This window comes from Gadus chalcogrammus, chromosome 5 (assembly GCF_026213295.1).
Source record: "Gadus chalcogrammus isolate NIFS_2021 chromosome 5, NIFS_Gcha_1.0, whole genome shotgun sequence".
Classification (NCBI taxonomy): Eukaryota; Metazoa; Chordata; class Actinopteri; order Gadiformes; family Gadidae; genus Gadus; species Gadus chalcogrammus.
Genome location: NC_079416.1, coordinates 14,479,374 through 14,495,333, shown reverse-complemented (window position 1 = coordinate 14,495,333; position 15,960 = coordinate 14,479,374). Strand labels below are relative to the sequence as shown.

At 48.3% G+C, this 15,960-nt stretch overlaps 3 protein-coding genes across 4 annotated transcripts; 2 read left to right on the top strand and 1 right to left on the bottom strand.

Moving 5' to 3' along the window:
• Positions 1 to 223: 223 nt before the first annotated feature.
• Positions 224 to 7,152, top strand: LOC130382127 (disintegrin and metalloproteinase domain-containing protein 17-like). Its single transcript, XM_056589738.1, has 10 exons — positions 224 to 272; positions 553 to 704; positions 944 to 1,143; positions 1,448 to 1,551; positions 1,991 to 2,125; positions 2,646 to 2,776; positions 3,346 to 3,424; positions 3,607 to 3,695; positions 4,084 to 4,145; positions 5,842 to 7,152. Exons 1-10 carry the CDS (start codon positions 224 to 226, stop codon positions 5,864 to 5,866), a joined length of 1,026 nt encoding a protein of 341 aa, XP_056445713.1. The 3' UTR covers positions 5,867 to 7,152.
• Positions 7,149 to 10,292, bottom strand: LOC130382597 (isoamyl acetate-hydrolyzing esterase 1 homolog). 2 transcript variants are annotated; one of them, XM_056590438.1, is made up of 7 exons: positions 10,137 to 10,292; positions 9,859 to 9,911; positions 9,597 to 9,742; positions 9,278 to 9,439; positions 8,521 to 8,642; positions 7,339 to 7,543; positions 7,149 to 7,308 (listed from the first exon to the last, which is right to left on the bottom strand). In XM_056590438.1, the coding sequence occupies exons 1-6, from the start codon at positions 10,197 to 10,199 to the stop codon at positions 7,370 to 7,372; spliced, it is 720 nt and encodes a 239-aa protein (XP_056446413.1). In that variant the 5' UTR covers positions 10,200 to 10,292; the 3' UTR covers positions 7,149 to 7,308; positions 7,339 to 7,369. The 2 variants fall into 2 exon arrangements, with proteins under 2 accessions (XP_056446413.1, XP_056446412.1); XM_056590437.1 differs by having other exon boundaries at positions 7,149 to 7,543.
• A 17-nt stretch (positions 10,293 to 10,309) lies between these two features.
• LOC130382596 (chaperone protein DnaJ-like) lies at positions 10,310 to 12,010 on the top strand. The gene has a single exon (XM_056590436.1). The coding sequence runs from the start codon at positions 10,377 to 10,379 to the stop codon at positions 11,295 to 11,297; it is 921 nt and encodes a 306-aa protein (XP_056446411.1). The 5' UTR covers positions 10,310 to 10,376; the 3' UTR covers positions 11,298 to 12,010.
• The last annotated feature ends 3,950 nt before the right edge of the window (positions 12,011 to 15,960 follow it).

The window sequence follows — 15,960 nt, the reverse complement described above, 5'->3', positions numbered from 1 at the left end:
TACTAAAAGGGCTCTATGAAGGTTTCATTGGAAGTGCCTCTGTGGTGATTTTAGATTGACGATATTCGATTGCAAGAACAAAAGTGGTTCATTGAAAAGGACATGTCTCAGCAGCTAGTCTCTGATACATGTAAATAGGCTACAGTAAGGGGGTTTATTGTTGTGTCAAGGACTCCATCGTGTCTGCAGCCAAAGACACACCTTCCTAGCGGGAGGCTCTGTAATGAAGACACTGATCCCAGCCAACAGTCAGAGCCAGTGGAGCCGGACCAGTGAGTTCAGCAGGATGATGCAACACCAGGCAACCTGCCTACTGGTGGAGGAAGCAGACTCGTCTCTTCTTTAGTGTTCAGGGAAATGCTCTGTAGTGCGGATCAAGGAGAGGTCCCATTGTTAACGGCATCGCTATGTCAGACAAGGAGTCTGGATGACATGAATGGAAGTTGGATCACTTTAACCCCTGACCCATTTCCGGATGGAGTTCATAACACTGTCAGATGATATGCTATAATACCCCCGTGTGTGTGTGTCTGTGTGTGTGCCCCTCCCTAGGAGGCGGACCTGGTCACCACCCACGAGCTGGGCATAACTTTGGCGCGGAGCATGACCCCGACAACCTGCCGGCCTGCGCTCCCACGGACGACCATGGGGGGAAGTTCATCATGTACCCCATCGCTGTGAGCGGGGACCAGATCAACAACAAGGTACAAACCGATGGAGAACATCAGATAACATCAACAGCAGTGCACAGGTGGATACACAGGAGGGGGTTAGATGTACTGTAGCTGTGAAATGCAGGTACCCTTCAATAATGCCTCAAATGGACATTACTCTTTAGAAATGAGGAAACACGGCCCTCTTTCCCTTTGTGCATTGGAAAATGTTTAAGCACAAATCATTGACGACGAGTTAAAACCCACCGATCTTCCTCCGCTGTCCAAAGCACTTCTCCAGCTGCAGCAAGACCTCCATCGGGAAGACGCTGAGCTTCAAGGCTCACGAGTGCTTCAAGGAGCGCAACAGCAAGGTATGCGGAAACTCACGCGTGGAGGAAGGGGAGGACTGCGACCCGGGGCTGCTGCACCTCAACGACGACCCCTGCTGCACGGCCGAGTGCAAGTTCAAAACCAATGCGCAGTGCAGGTACGGCCAATCAGAGGCCTGCTCAGACACCTCTTGGAAACCCCAGGGATTATGAGGCTTGTGTCTGTTAGGAGTCTTGTTCAAGAAATGACAGACAGACAGACACCGACACGCGTGTGTGTACCCTCCAGCTGCGGAGCCTGTGTGTGGAACCACACAATGGTTCTTTGTGTCGTGCATCACTTTATAACATATTTATTTTATAGTGAGCCAGGCCCAAATCTTTTCAAACAATAGTTTTCCTAACCCTTGAAGCTCCGTGCTGAGCGGACTGCTGAATCCTGTGTTCTCCTTCTCCCCACAGTGACAGGAACAGCCCGTGCTGTAGGGCCTGCGTGTTTGAGCAGGCGGGGAAGCGCTGCCAGGAGGCCATCAGCGCCACCTGTAAGGGCGTGTCCAACTGCACAGGTGAGTGCCCCCTGCTGGCGGTGGGGTGTAAACCCATGGATAAGCAATTTAAGGCACTATTTAAGTAAATTAAATAAAACGGCAGAAAAAAAAAGGGGGTTTATTCAAATAGTGTTTTAGGTTAATTTTTTTTTTTTTGTTGAATCAATTAGTTCTATTTTTTTACTGAGCTGTAGCCAATATGCATTTCACATTGAACAGAATGATTTCAGGTTTATCTTTTTGTTTTTCGATTTGAGTTGACAGTTTAAGTGTGAGTGAACACACTTTGAATCGAACAGTCAGATTGAAAAAAAAAAAAAAAGCATTTTGGGCTGAGACTCAGGCCGACCCAGTGTGGTACTTTTGGAGTTCTGTCGTTAAACATGAGCTTCCTTGAGGCCGTGTCCAATCTTGAGCCTTCCCCTGACCATGTGACCCGTCACCTGGGTGTTTTCAGGTGAAAGCAGCGAGTGCCCGCCCCCGGAGAATGCCGCTAACGACACCCAATGCGTGGACATGGGCAAGTGCCTCTCCGGGGACTGCAACCCCTTCTGCGAGGCGGTGCAAAACCTGCAGTCCTGCGCCTGCAACGGTAAGACCGGGCAGAGCTTCGTAAAAGGGGTGGTATCATGCCACCAGGCAACGGTAAGACCGGGCAGAGCTTCGTTAAAGTGGAATGATCATGCCACCAGGCAGGTGGGAGTAGGATTAGCCACCTGGTGGCATGATATCTCCCCTTTAAGTCTCAGCAGGCTAAGTACTGTTTTTAAGTGCCAGGACGTACAACATACATTAAATGCCTAAACTAGCCATTCAAATAGCAGCCCCCAGCCAGCAAGCGTTCAGAACAAAGATGAAGACATGAACATTTCTTCATCTCGAAATGAAGGCTTCCGGTTCATGTCTTCATCGTTGTTCTGAACGCAACGCTGGCTGGATGGGAGGAACTGAATGTGGAATACCGCACTCAAGATGAAGACATGAACATGTGATGGGTTCAGAACCCTGATTAAGACATGAACGTTGGATGTGTGTGGAAGTGTTGCTGTTCAGAAGGTGTTTGGTAAAATGTAATGTTTGACAACGTCTCTCCCCCCCCCCCCCCCCCCCAGAAACGGAGAACTCGTGTAAAGTGTGCTGCCGGGGGAAAGACGGAACCTGCTCTCCGTTTATGGAGGCGGACGACAACTTCCTCTACCTGCGCAAGGGCAAGCCCTGCACTGTGGGGTACTGCGACGGGAGTGTGAGTCATCTGAACACCCTGGCTTTGAAGTACACATGTTCTATACCACCTTTCTCCTTCCCGATACCGATTCCTGAACTTGAGTCTCGGCCAATACCCAGTGTATATACCGATAGAGCATCTAGCATTGTAACTACTTATAGCACTTGTTCTTATTGAAGGGTTCTCTTACGATGAAAGCAATGTTTAGTCGGTGCACTGACTGTCGACAACATAATTTTTGCAGAAGTAGATCATTTTGATTTATAAGCTATAATTATAATAAAAACGTCTGTATTCTTGTAGTTTAGCATCCATGTTTTTCCGACTTGGTAGCTCGAATGCATGTAGGTCGGAGATTATGTGTTTCCAATTCCGACTTTCCACATCCGTCCATTAACGAACGCAGCATAACATCTGGTTGTGATGTTCTTTGCCTGTGTAGTAAATTAGTCAGGTGATGGTATCGGATCGGAGCATAGACTTGCGTACTCGTCGATACCCAGCTGGCTGGAGTCCCTGAGCCTGGGACAGCGGTTTACGTCTGTGTGCGGTGGTCATTGTGTTATGATTTCTGTGTGATCTCACAGGGAAAGTGCATAAAGTCAGTGCAGGATGCGATCGAGAGGCTTTGGGATTTCATCGACAAGCTCGACATAAACACATTCGGTAAGTCGACTGCATTCTCCTTTTAAATACTAAAGCCGTTATGAAATTTCATTTCAGTATTTATTGGCAATAATTTGACGTTGACATGATAACGGGTAACAAACGTGTTTGGAGACCCGGTTTTTCATGTCCCCTTGTTACTTCCATGGTCTTATTGTATGAGTGGATCTGTGTTTCCTCAGGGAAGTTCCTGGCTGACAACATCGTGGGCTCCGTGGTCGTCTTCTCTCTCGTCTTCTGGATCCCCCTCAGTATTCTTGTTCACTGTGTGGTAAGTGGGAATCCAACTCACAACCCATGCTTGCTTTACAATGAATGAGGATCAACACCATGTATCTGATGATGATGACGATGATGATCATGATGATCATGTTTATGATGATGATCATGGAGTCCGATCCAGCTAAATGATCATCATGATCAGACACCATGTGTATGAACATAATTTTCTCCAAGATTTCAAACCTGAAACATAAGTAAAATAATGTTGTCTTGTCGTCACCCTGCGATATAGAAAATAGCATAGTATGACCAGATAATATGATAGTGTGATAAGATAATATGATAGTGTGGATAAGATAATATGATAGTATGACCAGATAATATGATAGTGTGATAAGATATTATGTTGGTATGATAAGACGTGCGTTTCTCTGCAGGACAAGCGTCTTGACCAGCAGTATGAGCAGCATCAGAGCAAGCCTACCTCTTCCCTCCCAGTGTAAGTGTCTCTTATTAGACCAGGCCCTACCTCTTCCCTCGCAGTGTAAGTGTCTCTTTATTAGACCAGGCCCTACCTCTTCCCTCGCAGTGTAAGTGTCTCTTCATTAGACCAGGCCCTACCTCTTCCCTCGCAGTGTCTCTTCATTAGACCAGGCCCTACCTCTTCCCCCCCAGTGTCTCTTCATTAGACCAGGCCCTACCTCTTCCCCCCAGTGTCTCTTCATTAGACCAGGCCCTACCTCTTCCCCCCCAGTGTCTCTTCATTAGACCAGGCCCTACCTCTTCCCCCCAGTGTCTCTTCATTAGACCAGGCCCTACCTCTTCCCTCCCAGTGTAAGTGTCTCTTTATTAGACCAGGCCCTACCTCTTCCCTCCCAGTGTAAGTGTCTCTTTATTAGACCAGGCCCTACCTCTTCCCTCGCAGTGTAAGTGTCTCTTTATTAGACCAGGCCCTACCTCTTCCCTCGCAGTGTAAGTGTCTCTTCATTAGACCAGGCCCTACCTCTTCCCCCCCAGTGTCTCTTCATTAGACCAGGCCCTACCTCTTCCCCCCAGTGTCTCTTCATTAGACCAGGCCCTACCTCTTCCCTCCCAGTGTAAGTGTCCCTTTGTGTGGATCAACCTCTAGACTAACTCTACTAATGCACCGTCCTTCCATCATCTCTAACCCACTGACCGCACTGATGAGGAGAGGGGATCGTGATGTGAGGCATCACAACAGACTTTGTTTGTAGACATAGACGTACCGTTATTTAAATGGCCCTGCCGTTCCACTGCAGCAGCCAGGCCAGTCTTAAGGCATACTGAATGGCAATGCTGCCACGATCATTCTAGACCTAGACAAAGCTCAAATAGTTGCAGTGGGTCAAGGAGATTCTGATTTGGTCAAAAGGCCTCCAAAATTGATGGGGGAGCACAGCAGGTCAGACACAAAGCCCCTACTGGGTCTGAGGCTCTGAGCTCCAAGTGACCTGTCATCACCCTGTGCCCTGGCCCCTGTTGTTCTCATCGGAACCGCAGCAGAGGATGGAGGCCTGTAGTTGGGCCCCCGCCCCGGGTCCAGGTGAGTGCCAGCCCGTGGCTCCGTGTTGAATGGCGTTCCGCTGGATCTCACCGTGTGCATGGTCGGTCGGGCGCCGCCGCCGGATACTCTCGCAGCCCCTTATTTCTTGACGCAGTCACTTGGTTTTGTTGTCATGGCCACTCAGAAAGTCACATGACCTTCAGCCTGATGCATGCTAACCACCCCCCCATTTTGCCATCCTGTAATATGTTGGCTGTCATCCCATCACCTCCATCCGATCTAAAGAGATTTAGTCAAGAAATGAAGGGTGCGCTTTAGAGGGTATCCTGAGACAACATCCAGGGCCGCGTGTGTGTTGTTGTGGTTCAGCCTGCATCGCCACACAGGATGTTGTCCTTATATGGCGTTCTGCGCTTGTGCTTTGACCTCATCGTACTGACCGGGGGAGGCACACACTCCATTTGATCTGTTCTGTTTATTTAAAATAATAATGTATCGATAAATAAGAATCCTCCATCTGTCTACTACTGACATGGAGCAGACAGACAGAGGAGAAGAGGGAACAGGTTTTAAAATGGAGTGGATCCGAGCCTCGGTCCGGACCAGCAGCCGGCTGTGTGGCCCGTCCCTCACCCTGCCTCTCCCCCCCCCCCCCCCCCCCCCCCCACAGAGTCAAGAAATGCAGAGCGGCCTAGAGGGGGGACACATGCCCCTCATCAAACAGCCGCCCTCCTTCTCCGGCGGCCCGACCGCGCCCTGCTTCCAGCCGGGTTCAGACCTGTCCCCGCAGCCCCTGACGGGCCCGGCGGGGGCCTCCCCATCGGGCAGCAGTGTTACCCCGGGCCCAGGCCCGAGCTCCGGCCTCCCCGGGGGGACCAGGATGGACACCATCCAGGAGGACAGCAGCACCGAGTCTCACCCCGGAGAGGAGGGCCCCCCGGGGGACGGGCAGCCCACCGTCGCAGCCTGCTGGTCGGGTACGAAGTCCTCCTGCGAGGATCCGATCGCGCGGAGCCCGGGGGGGCGGGAGCGCCGGCCGCTCCACAGGCAGGCCTGCGTTGACACCAAGGAGACGGAGTGCTGAGCCACGCCACACGAGGGAACACCCCCCCCCCCACATGGAGGAACCTCCTGCAGAGGCATTCGCTCTAAATCTACACACACATTGATAAGCATTTTAAGTGACATTGAGTGCTTAGCACTCATGAGACCGGAGGACCACACACACGGGCACCAGAGAGCAGAGGTTCAGTCATCTGCTCTCGTAATCTCCGATAGCAGAGCAGAGCTTCAGTAGGCTCTGCTCGCGTAGTCTCAGAAAGTCAGGGACTGCTGTTTCACAAAAAACTGAGTTTCATGTTTGTTTTATACTCGTAGATAACTGTACTTTTCCTTTTTAAGTTACGCTTTATGGTTGTTTAAGAGCCACTACTGATCCGTGTGAAACGTCTGGGGCCCGAGTATTACCAGTTTGAAAATGATGCTTGGTTTGTCTTTAAATCTTGAAGATGGTTGGTCATGTGTGCTTTATAATATGTTGTATTTTTTGATCTCCTCCAAATGAACCCTGACCCCTGATGAACAGTATAGTGCCTTCTGTTGTTTTTAAGCCTTGAGTTCTGATTTGTACAGAGAGCCTAACGATGGTAGGCTTTGACGGATCAAGATTCCCCTGACCCATGTCTAATCACTCAATCCCCTCATTCTTATTTCTATGCACTTGTGTAACATTTGAAGCCTTTACCATCCACTGATTCATCATGTTGTAATGTCTGTATTATAGGTCAAGAACGGAGAGCTCTGTATTGTATCCACTGAATGGATGATGTTGTGAATTTAGTTTTTATGCAAACAATTTGTCCGCTGTTGGGCTTAGAAATATGCTTGCGGGAAACTGGCCTACGCTATATGCTATGCTTGCAAATATGCTGTACATGTGTCAAATAAATGAAATAAAAAAATCTTTATTGTGCATTTTAACAAATCACATTACGATCATTTTTTTATATCTATCTATCTATATCTATCTATATCTATATCTATATCTATATATCTATATATATATATCTATATATCTTACCCATAAAATAAATGCTGAAATGCTCATCACCAGGCTAGTCACAATAGACTTGAGGTCCTGGGTCTTCCAGGTTTTTAGTCACGGAGCAGGCTGGCAGGTCCGGGGTCTTCCAGGTCTTCTAGTCAGAGAGCAGGCTGCTCTCAGGGTCCTGGGTGTCCACATCCCCCCAGTAGGGCAGGATGAAGGGCAGGCTGTCCAAGCGGGCCTCCAGCAGACCCCACAGATGCTCCGACACAAACTGGTTCCCCTTTTCAGAGAGGTGCAGTCCGTCAGACAGGTACACCGTGTAGTCCTGGGAAACACGAGATACAAACGAGGTCAGAACTCATTGGAATGTGTTTATGCATGCAGAGTGACACAGTCTTTGTTATCTGGAGACTGTGGCCCAATTCATTAATCAATAATGATTTCGATACATAGGGATAATTCCATTTTAAGTCATCTTTCTTTCTTCTAAAGAATGAAAGAAAGAAATGCATTTGACAACAACTTTTTTCCATACATTAGGGTTTTAGACAAGGGCGTAGGTTTGGTCTGAGCTTTGGTGGGGACACTTCCCAGACACCACCACTAACTTTGTTTGATGCATTATCTGCTGATGCATATGCAGTATGCATATGCATAGGGTAGAGGTGTTGCTGCGTTGTCTGGACAGCGACAATGCAGCGATATCAACATGAGTAGATCTAGCTGGAGAAGTGTTCATTCTATTGAAGTCTAGCAACACAATAGTATTGCTAGACTATTGCTAGAGTATTGCCATTTCACTATTTTCCTCAAATTCATGCGCTGAATAGTGACCTGGTTGTGCGTGCATGCGTGTGTCTGTTGGGTTATCTGGATTATATAGAATGTAGCAAGCCAGTGATAACCAGATAAGACAGTGAAAATCGCAAGCTGCTGACCATCATGGGAGAGCAGGTGATGCAGGCGCATTAAACAAAGACGGGGAGAGATGATGCGATATATGCGAGAAAGACACAGAGGAACTTTTCTTACGAGAAGCCGGGACCAAACCGGCTGGGCAGTGTAAAAAGGAAGATGTATGTTGGGAGGCGGTACCGAAATGGAAATTTAACCCTTTGTGTACCGCATGAGGCGCTTTGTTTTCGTTTCAACCTGAATATTGGTGGGGACATTTCAGTCGTCATTGGCAGTGCTGGGAACAGGTCCCCTGGTCCCCACACAAATCTACGCCCTTGGTATTAGACCTGCTAGGGGATCTAAAGTAACCCATGGTAATTGCGGTCAGCGTAGACCAGTTCCCACCTGTCCATCTTTCTGCATGAGGGTCCAGAGATCCAGGACTGTCACCCCACACTGGCCCGCTGCCTCCACACAGGCCTGGGCATACCGCCCTGCCACCGCGTTGTGGCGATTCAGAGGGAACCCTGGGGGGTGGAGAAACACAGTGGTGCGGTTTACCTCTTTAGTATAACAACGCAGTGGATGCATTGCTTACCCAAAGTGACTTACATTGGATGTTAGATACAGGTCATTAAGTGGCAGGTAAGGGCTAACGGGTAACATCTTGTTCAAGGATGCCTAAAGATAGACTTCGGAAAATTGGGGGTTGAACCCACATCCTTTAGGTTAGGAAGTCACACCCACATCAGTCCTTTCTTTCTTTTTATTTATTATACAGGAAAGTATTAGAAGTAACAAAGTTACAATATAAAACGGGCCTGTCTCAATAAAATAACTGATTTCCAGCAGGTTCCTGTTCTGCACCACATATAACATACAGGGACAAGGCACATCACACGTCACATGTACATACAACACATAACAGGGACATAGCACGTATAAGTCAATGTTTGCAAGTGTATGTGTTGAGGAGTAACAATTTATATGCTTTTTTGAACTGTGTGATGGATTGTAATACTCCAATGTGATGGGGAATGCCATTCCAGACTTCGGTGAAAGTATGGATGAAGGACCGCTGTCCTGCTCCTATACGATGGCCAAATGTATGATGTAGGTTGATATAAATCTTAGGGTAAAGAACAGCACTCTGCCGAGTTACCTTTAAGCTGGCACTGCTTCTCCCAGGTGGCCTCGTGAAGAGGAGGGGGAGTGATGAAGACGACCCGGTCTGAAGACACTCCCAATGCGGCCAGGTATTTTGCAATCTCCTTCAGGTTATCAGAGTACTCATCTAAAGGGACATGCTGCTTGGCTTTCATCTCTAGGACCAAAGGAAAGAAAAGGCAATCAGTAGATTTAGTCTGGGATCAACCAAACTGACACCTCAATAGTTACATTCGGGGGAAGGCAAGTGTGAGCGATATCATGAACGATGAAAAGGTGCATACATAAGATGCAAACATGCAACTAATGTATACCCTCAAGAGCGCAGTCGTTGGCCCCAAAGAAGACAGTAACGCCCACTATGTTCTCTGAGGGTTTATTGGGGAAGAGCCGAGGCAGGAGAATCTTGCCCCATCTGGAGTTGTACCCTGACAGTCCTCTGTTCACCACGTCACACTTTCTAATAGGGCCAGAGTTTTCCATATTAAAGATTGGTTTCCACGTATGAATGCATAGTGCTGAATCCACATGTTTGTGAGTTGCACACTCAATAAAAACGAACTATGAACAGCTTACCGAGCAAGTTTGTTGGCCATTTCGGAACCCCAGCCATTAGGTTGAAAAGAAACCTACAAGAAGTGGATCACAAAGTCACTGAGGTGAACAGAAACCTGCTGGACCTCCTTTCATTCATCACTTACTATCAGAACAGTTCCTATCATCCATCATCCATTGTCTATCATCTATCATCCCATCATCTCAAGATTTAACTTGAAGGCATGGATACGACTTCAAACGACTCTGGCGTGGCGTTAATTTCAATCGCTAAATAAATATTAGATAAATGAACCAACCTGGGTGATAGAGTCACCAAATAAAACCAATTTAGGCCAAACTATAGTTTTTGTTTTGGACATTTTAAATCCCGGCCGGAGGAGAGACAGAGATAGACACTTCCGGCTTTTACGCACTAGTGTTTTATTGTTCTAGTAGTGTTTTTGTGAGTAGGATCTGACCAGCAGGGGGCGCTGAAGCGGACCTGATGATGGGTGCTAACCGGAAGTAAACAGTGCGGCCTGGCCCACGTAATCAACATGGCCCTGGTGAGGTCTTACATCGGGAGGAGAGCCGTGCACCTTTCACACCAAACATGTAGCGGTTCTCTCCTGATCGAGGACGGTTGTCCCCGCAGAGACGCGCTCTCCGTCTGGTCTTCATCGAGAGCTTGTTGGAGGGGAGATGGTCCCTCAGACAGCGGTCCGCCTCCCGAGGAGGTGACCGCTGCAGGTCAGCCGGCGGGTTATGCAACAGCAGAAAAGTTCCTGAGAAGCTCCCGGCTCAGATGTTGGACTAAATCTAAACCTTCGAAAAGGTCATGGGTCGACAGAATGACGCGTGGAGATCGGGGATTTCTGGGGGACCTTTGGGGACCTGAGGTCCATCTCGTCAGGGCCTACAGCGGTAACAACAGTACACCTCTGCACAAAACCAAGACGGGCTACTACGAGGTGCTGGAGGTGTCTCCCGGCGCCACACACTCCCAGATCAAGACCGCCTACTACAAGCAGTCCTTCAAGTTCCACCCGGACAAGAACGCGGGCAGCGAGGAGGCGACGCGCCTCTTCTCGGACATCAGCGAGGCCTATAATGTGCTGGGGAACCAGGGGCTGAAAAAGAAGTACGACCGAGGCATTCTGAGCCACTCGGACCTGGTGGGCTCCTCCAGACCGTCGGCCAAGGAGACGAGCAGCTCCACCAAACCGCAACCCACGTCCCGTACCTCCGTGCTGGGGACGGAGAGCCAGAAGATATTCGACTTCGATAAGTTTATCAAGTCGCACTACGGGGGGCAGCTGCAGAAACAGAGAGAAGTGCAGGTGCGCAAAGAGGAGATGATGCGAAAGAAGGAGTCGGATATACACGAGTGGAAGTTGGACAAGATCCTCGAGATGGCGGTGGGGGTCCTGGTCGTGATTGCTGTTTCCATTGTGTTCAGTTTGAAGAAAGGGAACTAATAACATGAGATGAGATGGGAGTTCACTGGGTCTATTGTATAGACTACACGGGGTATTCTAGTTTTAGTAACATTCAGAGTTGGCCTTTACATCTCTGTAAACTGTCAGTTATACACATTGTCCAACACAGCAAGACAATGTATGTTATTTTGTTTTTGCGTTGTGTTCGAGGGTGAGTGCATTTATGTTAAATGGTGCTACTGGGTATTTGAGGATGCATCAGCCCAATCCGAGACACTACAGATCCACATGTCGGGTATTTATGAAGTAAATTGATTCCGCACATCCACTCAAAGCATTGATGGTTTTACTCACTGGGACTGTTTTGTGCATTGGCCAACAGCTCATATCCCTTTGGCTTTTATAAAGTCATCGCATCAGGCATATTGTAATCCAGTCATTTATCTCTATGGGAAAATATAACGGACGTTTTAAAGCTTGTTGGGGAAGTGTGACAAGGGATAGGCAGTAGGTTTATTTGATTTGGCCAAATAATTGATATGCCCGTTTTATTTTTCTATTAATGGAATGATTTGTTCTGAAGACTTTGATCATATTCTTATATTCATTTGTGCAATATGCCTTCAGGTCTCCTGTCAGCACATTCAAATAAAAATCCTATGCTGGTGATTAGCATTGACCTTTACAAAGATGGTTGTTCACATTTCTTCCTGTATTGTAGTGATTACAGCCTACAGTATCAAAATGCGTTTTTTGCTTCTGAGATCAGAGCTATAGAATAGTTGGTACAGAGCTGCTAACTCTCACATGGACCGTGACGGCCTGATTCCACCGGACGCGTACGGCAACGTTACGGCAGCGGCACGTCTTGGCCGCGGTCACCGCAGCAGATAGGTTCCACTCTAATCAATGAGACCATTTCCACCGGGCGCGGCTGCGGAACGTCTCAGCAGCGTCCCAGGAGCGGCGTGCCGCGCCGCAGCGCTATCATTCCGTAGCATTCCTATTTTTGCCGCGAGCCGCTGCTGAACCGCGTCAATTTCAACAGCGCAGATCGATCAGGGCAGGAAGTGAAAAAGTAAAAGCCATAGAGCATTCCGCTCAATTTTCAAAATAAAACACAAATAAAACACCAACATTATTACGTCATGACCGGTGGCACCAGGTCAGCAGTCAATCAATCAAAGGGTCTCAAATCATCCTTTTTATAAGAACAATGTCAGAAAGGACAAAGCCTGGCATTTAATTGCAGTAGTTTTGGGAGTGGAAGGTGAGTAGGCCTACATTAGGTTTAGGATTATCGCGGGATCTCGTGATCTCGCGTGAATACGGCTGGCTCGCAAGGCAGCGTTGCGCTGCCGTAACGCGCCCGGTGGAAATGCAAGCAGGGCAAAAGCCGTTTCTCAATTCGCGTACTTGTGCGTGCTCGTGTGCTCGTGGACTCGTGAAACGTCATCAGTCGTTGCCCGAGCACTGTTCCAATTCGAAGCACGCATCAAGCGAGTACTGTCGTAAAACCCGGAAGTGTTCTGGATGCGTGCTCGATATCGCCGTTTCACCGAGCATGCATCGGAGGTGGCTCGTGTGTGCTTGCTCCCGCTATAAATCCCAGGATGCATTTCGCACTCGCAGCAGTACGAGGGCGGACAATATGGAGAAGACGCACAAGTTACAACTGTAGCTTAAGTTACTCTTAACTTATATATATATTTATATAATATATAATATATAGGCCTAATATAATAATAATAATATATAAATATATATATGTAAGGTCGTGTGTGTGTATAGCTTATACACATGACAGGACACTCATATCTTTTCAATTGTTATTCATTCAGAATATTTACATACTATTTGAAAATGAAAGAGGCTGGGATTTTGTTTTATATAATTTGTTTATATTGTTCAGTAGTATATGCCTAAATGAGGCCGTAGCACAGTTAACGGACGAGCAGAGGTGGTGACGTCATCGAGTCCGCTGCTGTTCCAATTGCAGGTACGTACTCGCGTGCTCGCAAGTATGTGCTTGAAGTACAGACTTGCCAAGTACGTGCTAGCAAGTCATCGAGTCCGTAGTACGCGTGCTACGAATTGAGAAACGGCCAAAGTCGCGGCCAAGACGTGCCGCAGCCGTAACGTTGCCGTAACGCGTCCGGTGGAATCCCGGTGTAACGCGTCCGGTGGAATCAGGCCGTCATGCGGTCCGCAGACTTCCCCTTCCCCCCGTTTGGTTCGGGTGTGGACTGCAACGAGGCACAGTCAACAGCAGAGGGCGCTGCTCACAAGCAGAGAGTCCTGAACTGCTGATGTGTGATCATTTATATTTCCGACCTCCTGATTTTAGTGAATTGAAGAATATAGAATATGAACTGATAAAATATGGAGGGGGGGGCAATTAATTCTACCAAGAGGGGAGCATTTTGTGTGTGTGTGTGTGTGTGTGTGTGTGTGTGTGTGTGTGTGTGTGTGTGTGTGTGTGTGTGTGTGTGTGTGTGTGTGTGTGTGTGTGTGTGTGTGTGTGTGTGTGCGCGTGTGTGTGTGTTGCATTGTAAATGTAATACAACACAAAGACGTAGACATTATTGCATGTTCCATTTATCTATTTATGTGTGTGTGTGTGTACAGTGAAAGACAGGAGAGAGAGATTTCACTGATTGTGAAAAAGGGATTTATAACCACGTGTGTGTGTGTGTGTGTGTGTGTGTGTGTGTGTGTGTGTGTGTGTGTGTGTGTGTGTGTGTGTGTGTGTGTGTGTGTGCGTGCGTGCACGTAGAAAGCACTTTATTTGAAAGCATGTGTGTTTGTCTACACAATATATAAAAATAAGAAGTATTATTGAGTGATATTATTTTAAGGATGGATGATGTCTAAATTCAGCGAATGGTTTTCCTCAAAGAATGACTCAATAGATATATTTCAATCCTTACTTCATCAAGCATGCATGACCAAAGAATCAGCTAAACAAGGGGCATGCATCCAAGGAATCTTTTGGGATGATGACAGTAAACTCACACGCTGATGGTGTTCTCCATCATGCAAAAGGTGAGGGGGTCGTCATGCTTGTGTTGTGAGGACAACGTTTATTGCTCCGATTCTCATTTTGCTCTAACCAGGTGACTCCTAATGAAGACCAGTCTCCAGGGAGCTAGGACAGGACAAAGAACAGGAGAGGAACTCCAATCAACTGTTTGGATTTTAGAATGGGGATGTCCTGGATTACACTCTCTCTCCCTCTCTGTCTGTCTCTCTTTAATGTATTCCTCCGGGGGTCGTGTCACTATGAGGCAGGTGATGGACCGTAGCGGACTAGCCGTATCCCTAGGGTGCATAAGCCCTGAGACAGTCCATATATCACAGGTCTTTACTTTAATCCCACTGGGGGTAGGCGGCCTCTCCTTCTGTTTCTGAGCGGAGACAAGAAGTGTCTTTGTGCCATCGGATCAGGCTGACATTTCCCAATAAAGTTTCCAGAAAAATTTGTCTAAGACTAACACTAATGTGCTGTGTTCATCTACAAAGCTGAGAAGAAAACAACAGCGTCGGGTACATCACCGCTCTGTAGCGTTCTCCCCCCCCCCCCCCCCCCCTTCCCCTCCTTCCCACTCCTCTCCTTCCCCCCCCCCCCCCCCCCCCCTCCTCCTACTCCTCTCCTCCCCCCCTCCTCCCCTCCTCCCCCCTCCCCCTTCCCCTCCTCCCCATCCCCCCTCCTTCCCTCCTCCCCCAACTCCTCTCCTTTCCTTCCCATCTTCCGTTGACAACGCCTGCAGAGACGGAGAATGCTTCCTGAGCAAACAGGAACTCAGACTTCCTAATGGTGTTGTTTCACTCCCCGGGGCTTTCCTCTGCTGGTGCCTTCACTCTGAGACGCTGCTCCCACTAACCTGCAGCCAGTGGCCGATGAGGTAATGCCTTTCAGTGGATATCACCGCGGTGCCAGATCCATCCAGCCCCTTATTTTCTTTATTTTAACCAATCCTGAGGGGGTGACATGACAGGACGTGGTGTTTGAAGTCACTCTGTCATGATTCAGGGGGAGGGATGAGCTGGAAGACATCAGAGGAATTAGAGGATGTGGAGAATATAGGTAATAGAGAGGAGGAAGGAAGAGAGTAGGAGAAAAGGAAAGAATGGAGGAAAAAATATAACGAGAAAAGAGACACGGCGAGGTAAGGGGAGGGAAGGAGAGGAGAGAGCTGGAGAGATAAGAGAAAGAGAAGAGAGGAGATAGGGGAGAAGAGGGAAGGAGAGGAGAGAGAGGGGAAGGAGAAGAAAGAGGGGAGGAGAGGAGAGAGCAGGAGGAGAGGAGAGAAGAGGGGAGGAAAGGAGGAAGCAGGAGAAGGAGAGTGAGGAGAAGGAGGAGAGAAGAGTTAATGAGATGGATTTTGAAACCGCTCAGTTATGAAATCCACACCCTTCCACTCCCCTCACTGAGGACACATTCTGAGAGCAATCCTCCACCGCGTCTATTTATGTGGCAGAAACACAAGCCCTCCCAACTCATTGTTCTCTCTCTTCCCCCTCCAGTGCGAGGCTGGAGGGAGGGGCGATCATTTGAGTCTCACTTCAGTCAGAAATGAGGCTTTCTCCTCCCCACCACATTCACTAATACTCACTTTCAGCCCCTCTCTCTCTTTCTCTCATCCCCCCCCCCCCACGTCTCTCTCTCTCTCTCTCTCTACTTGAAAATGCAATTCTCTCC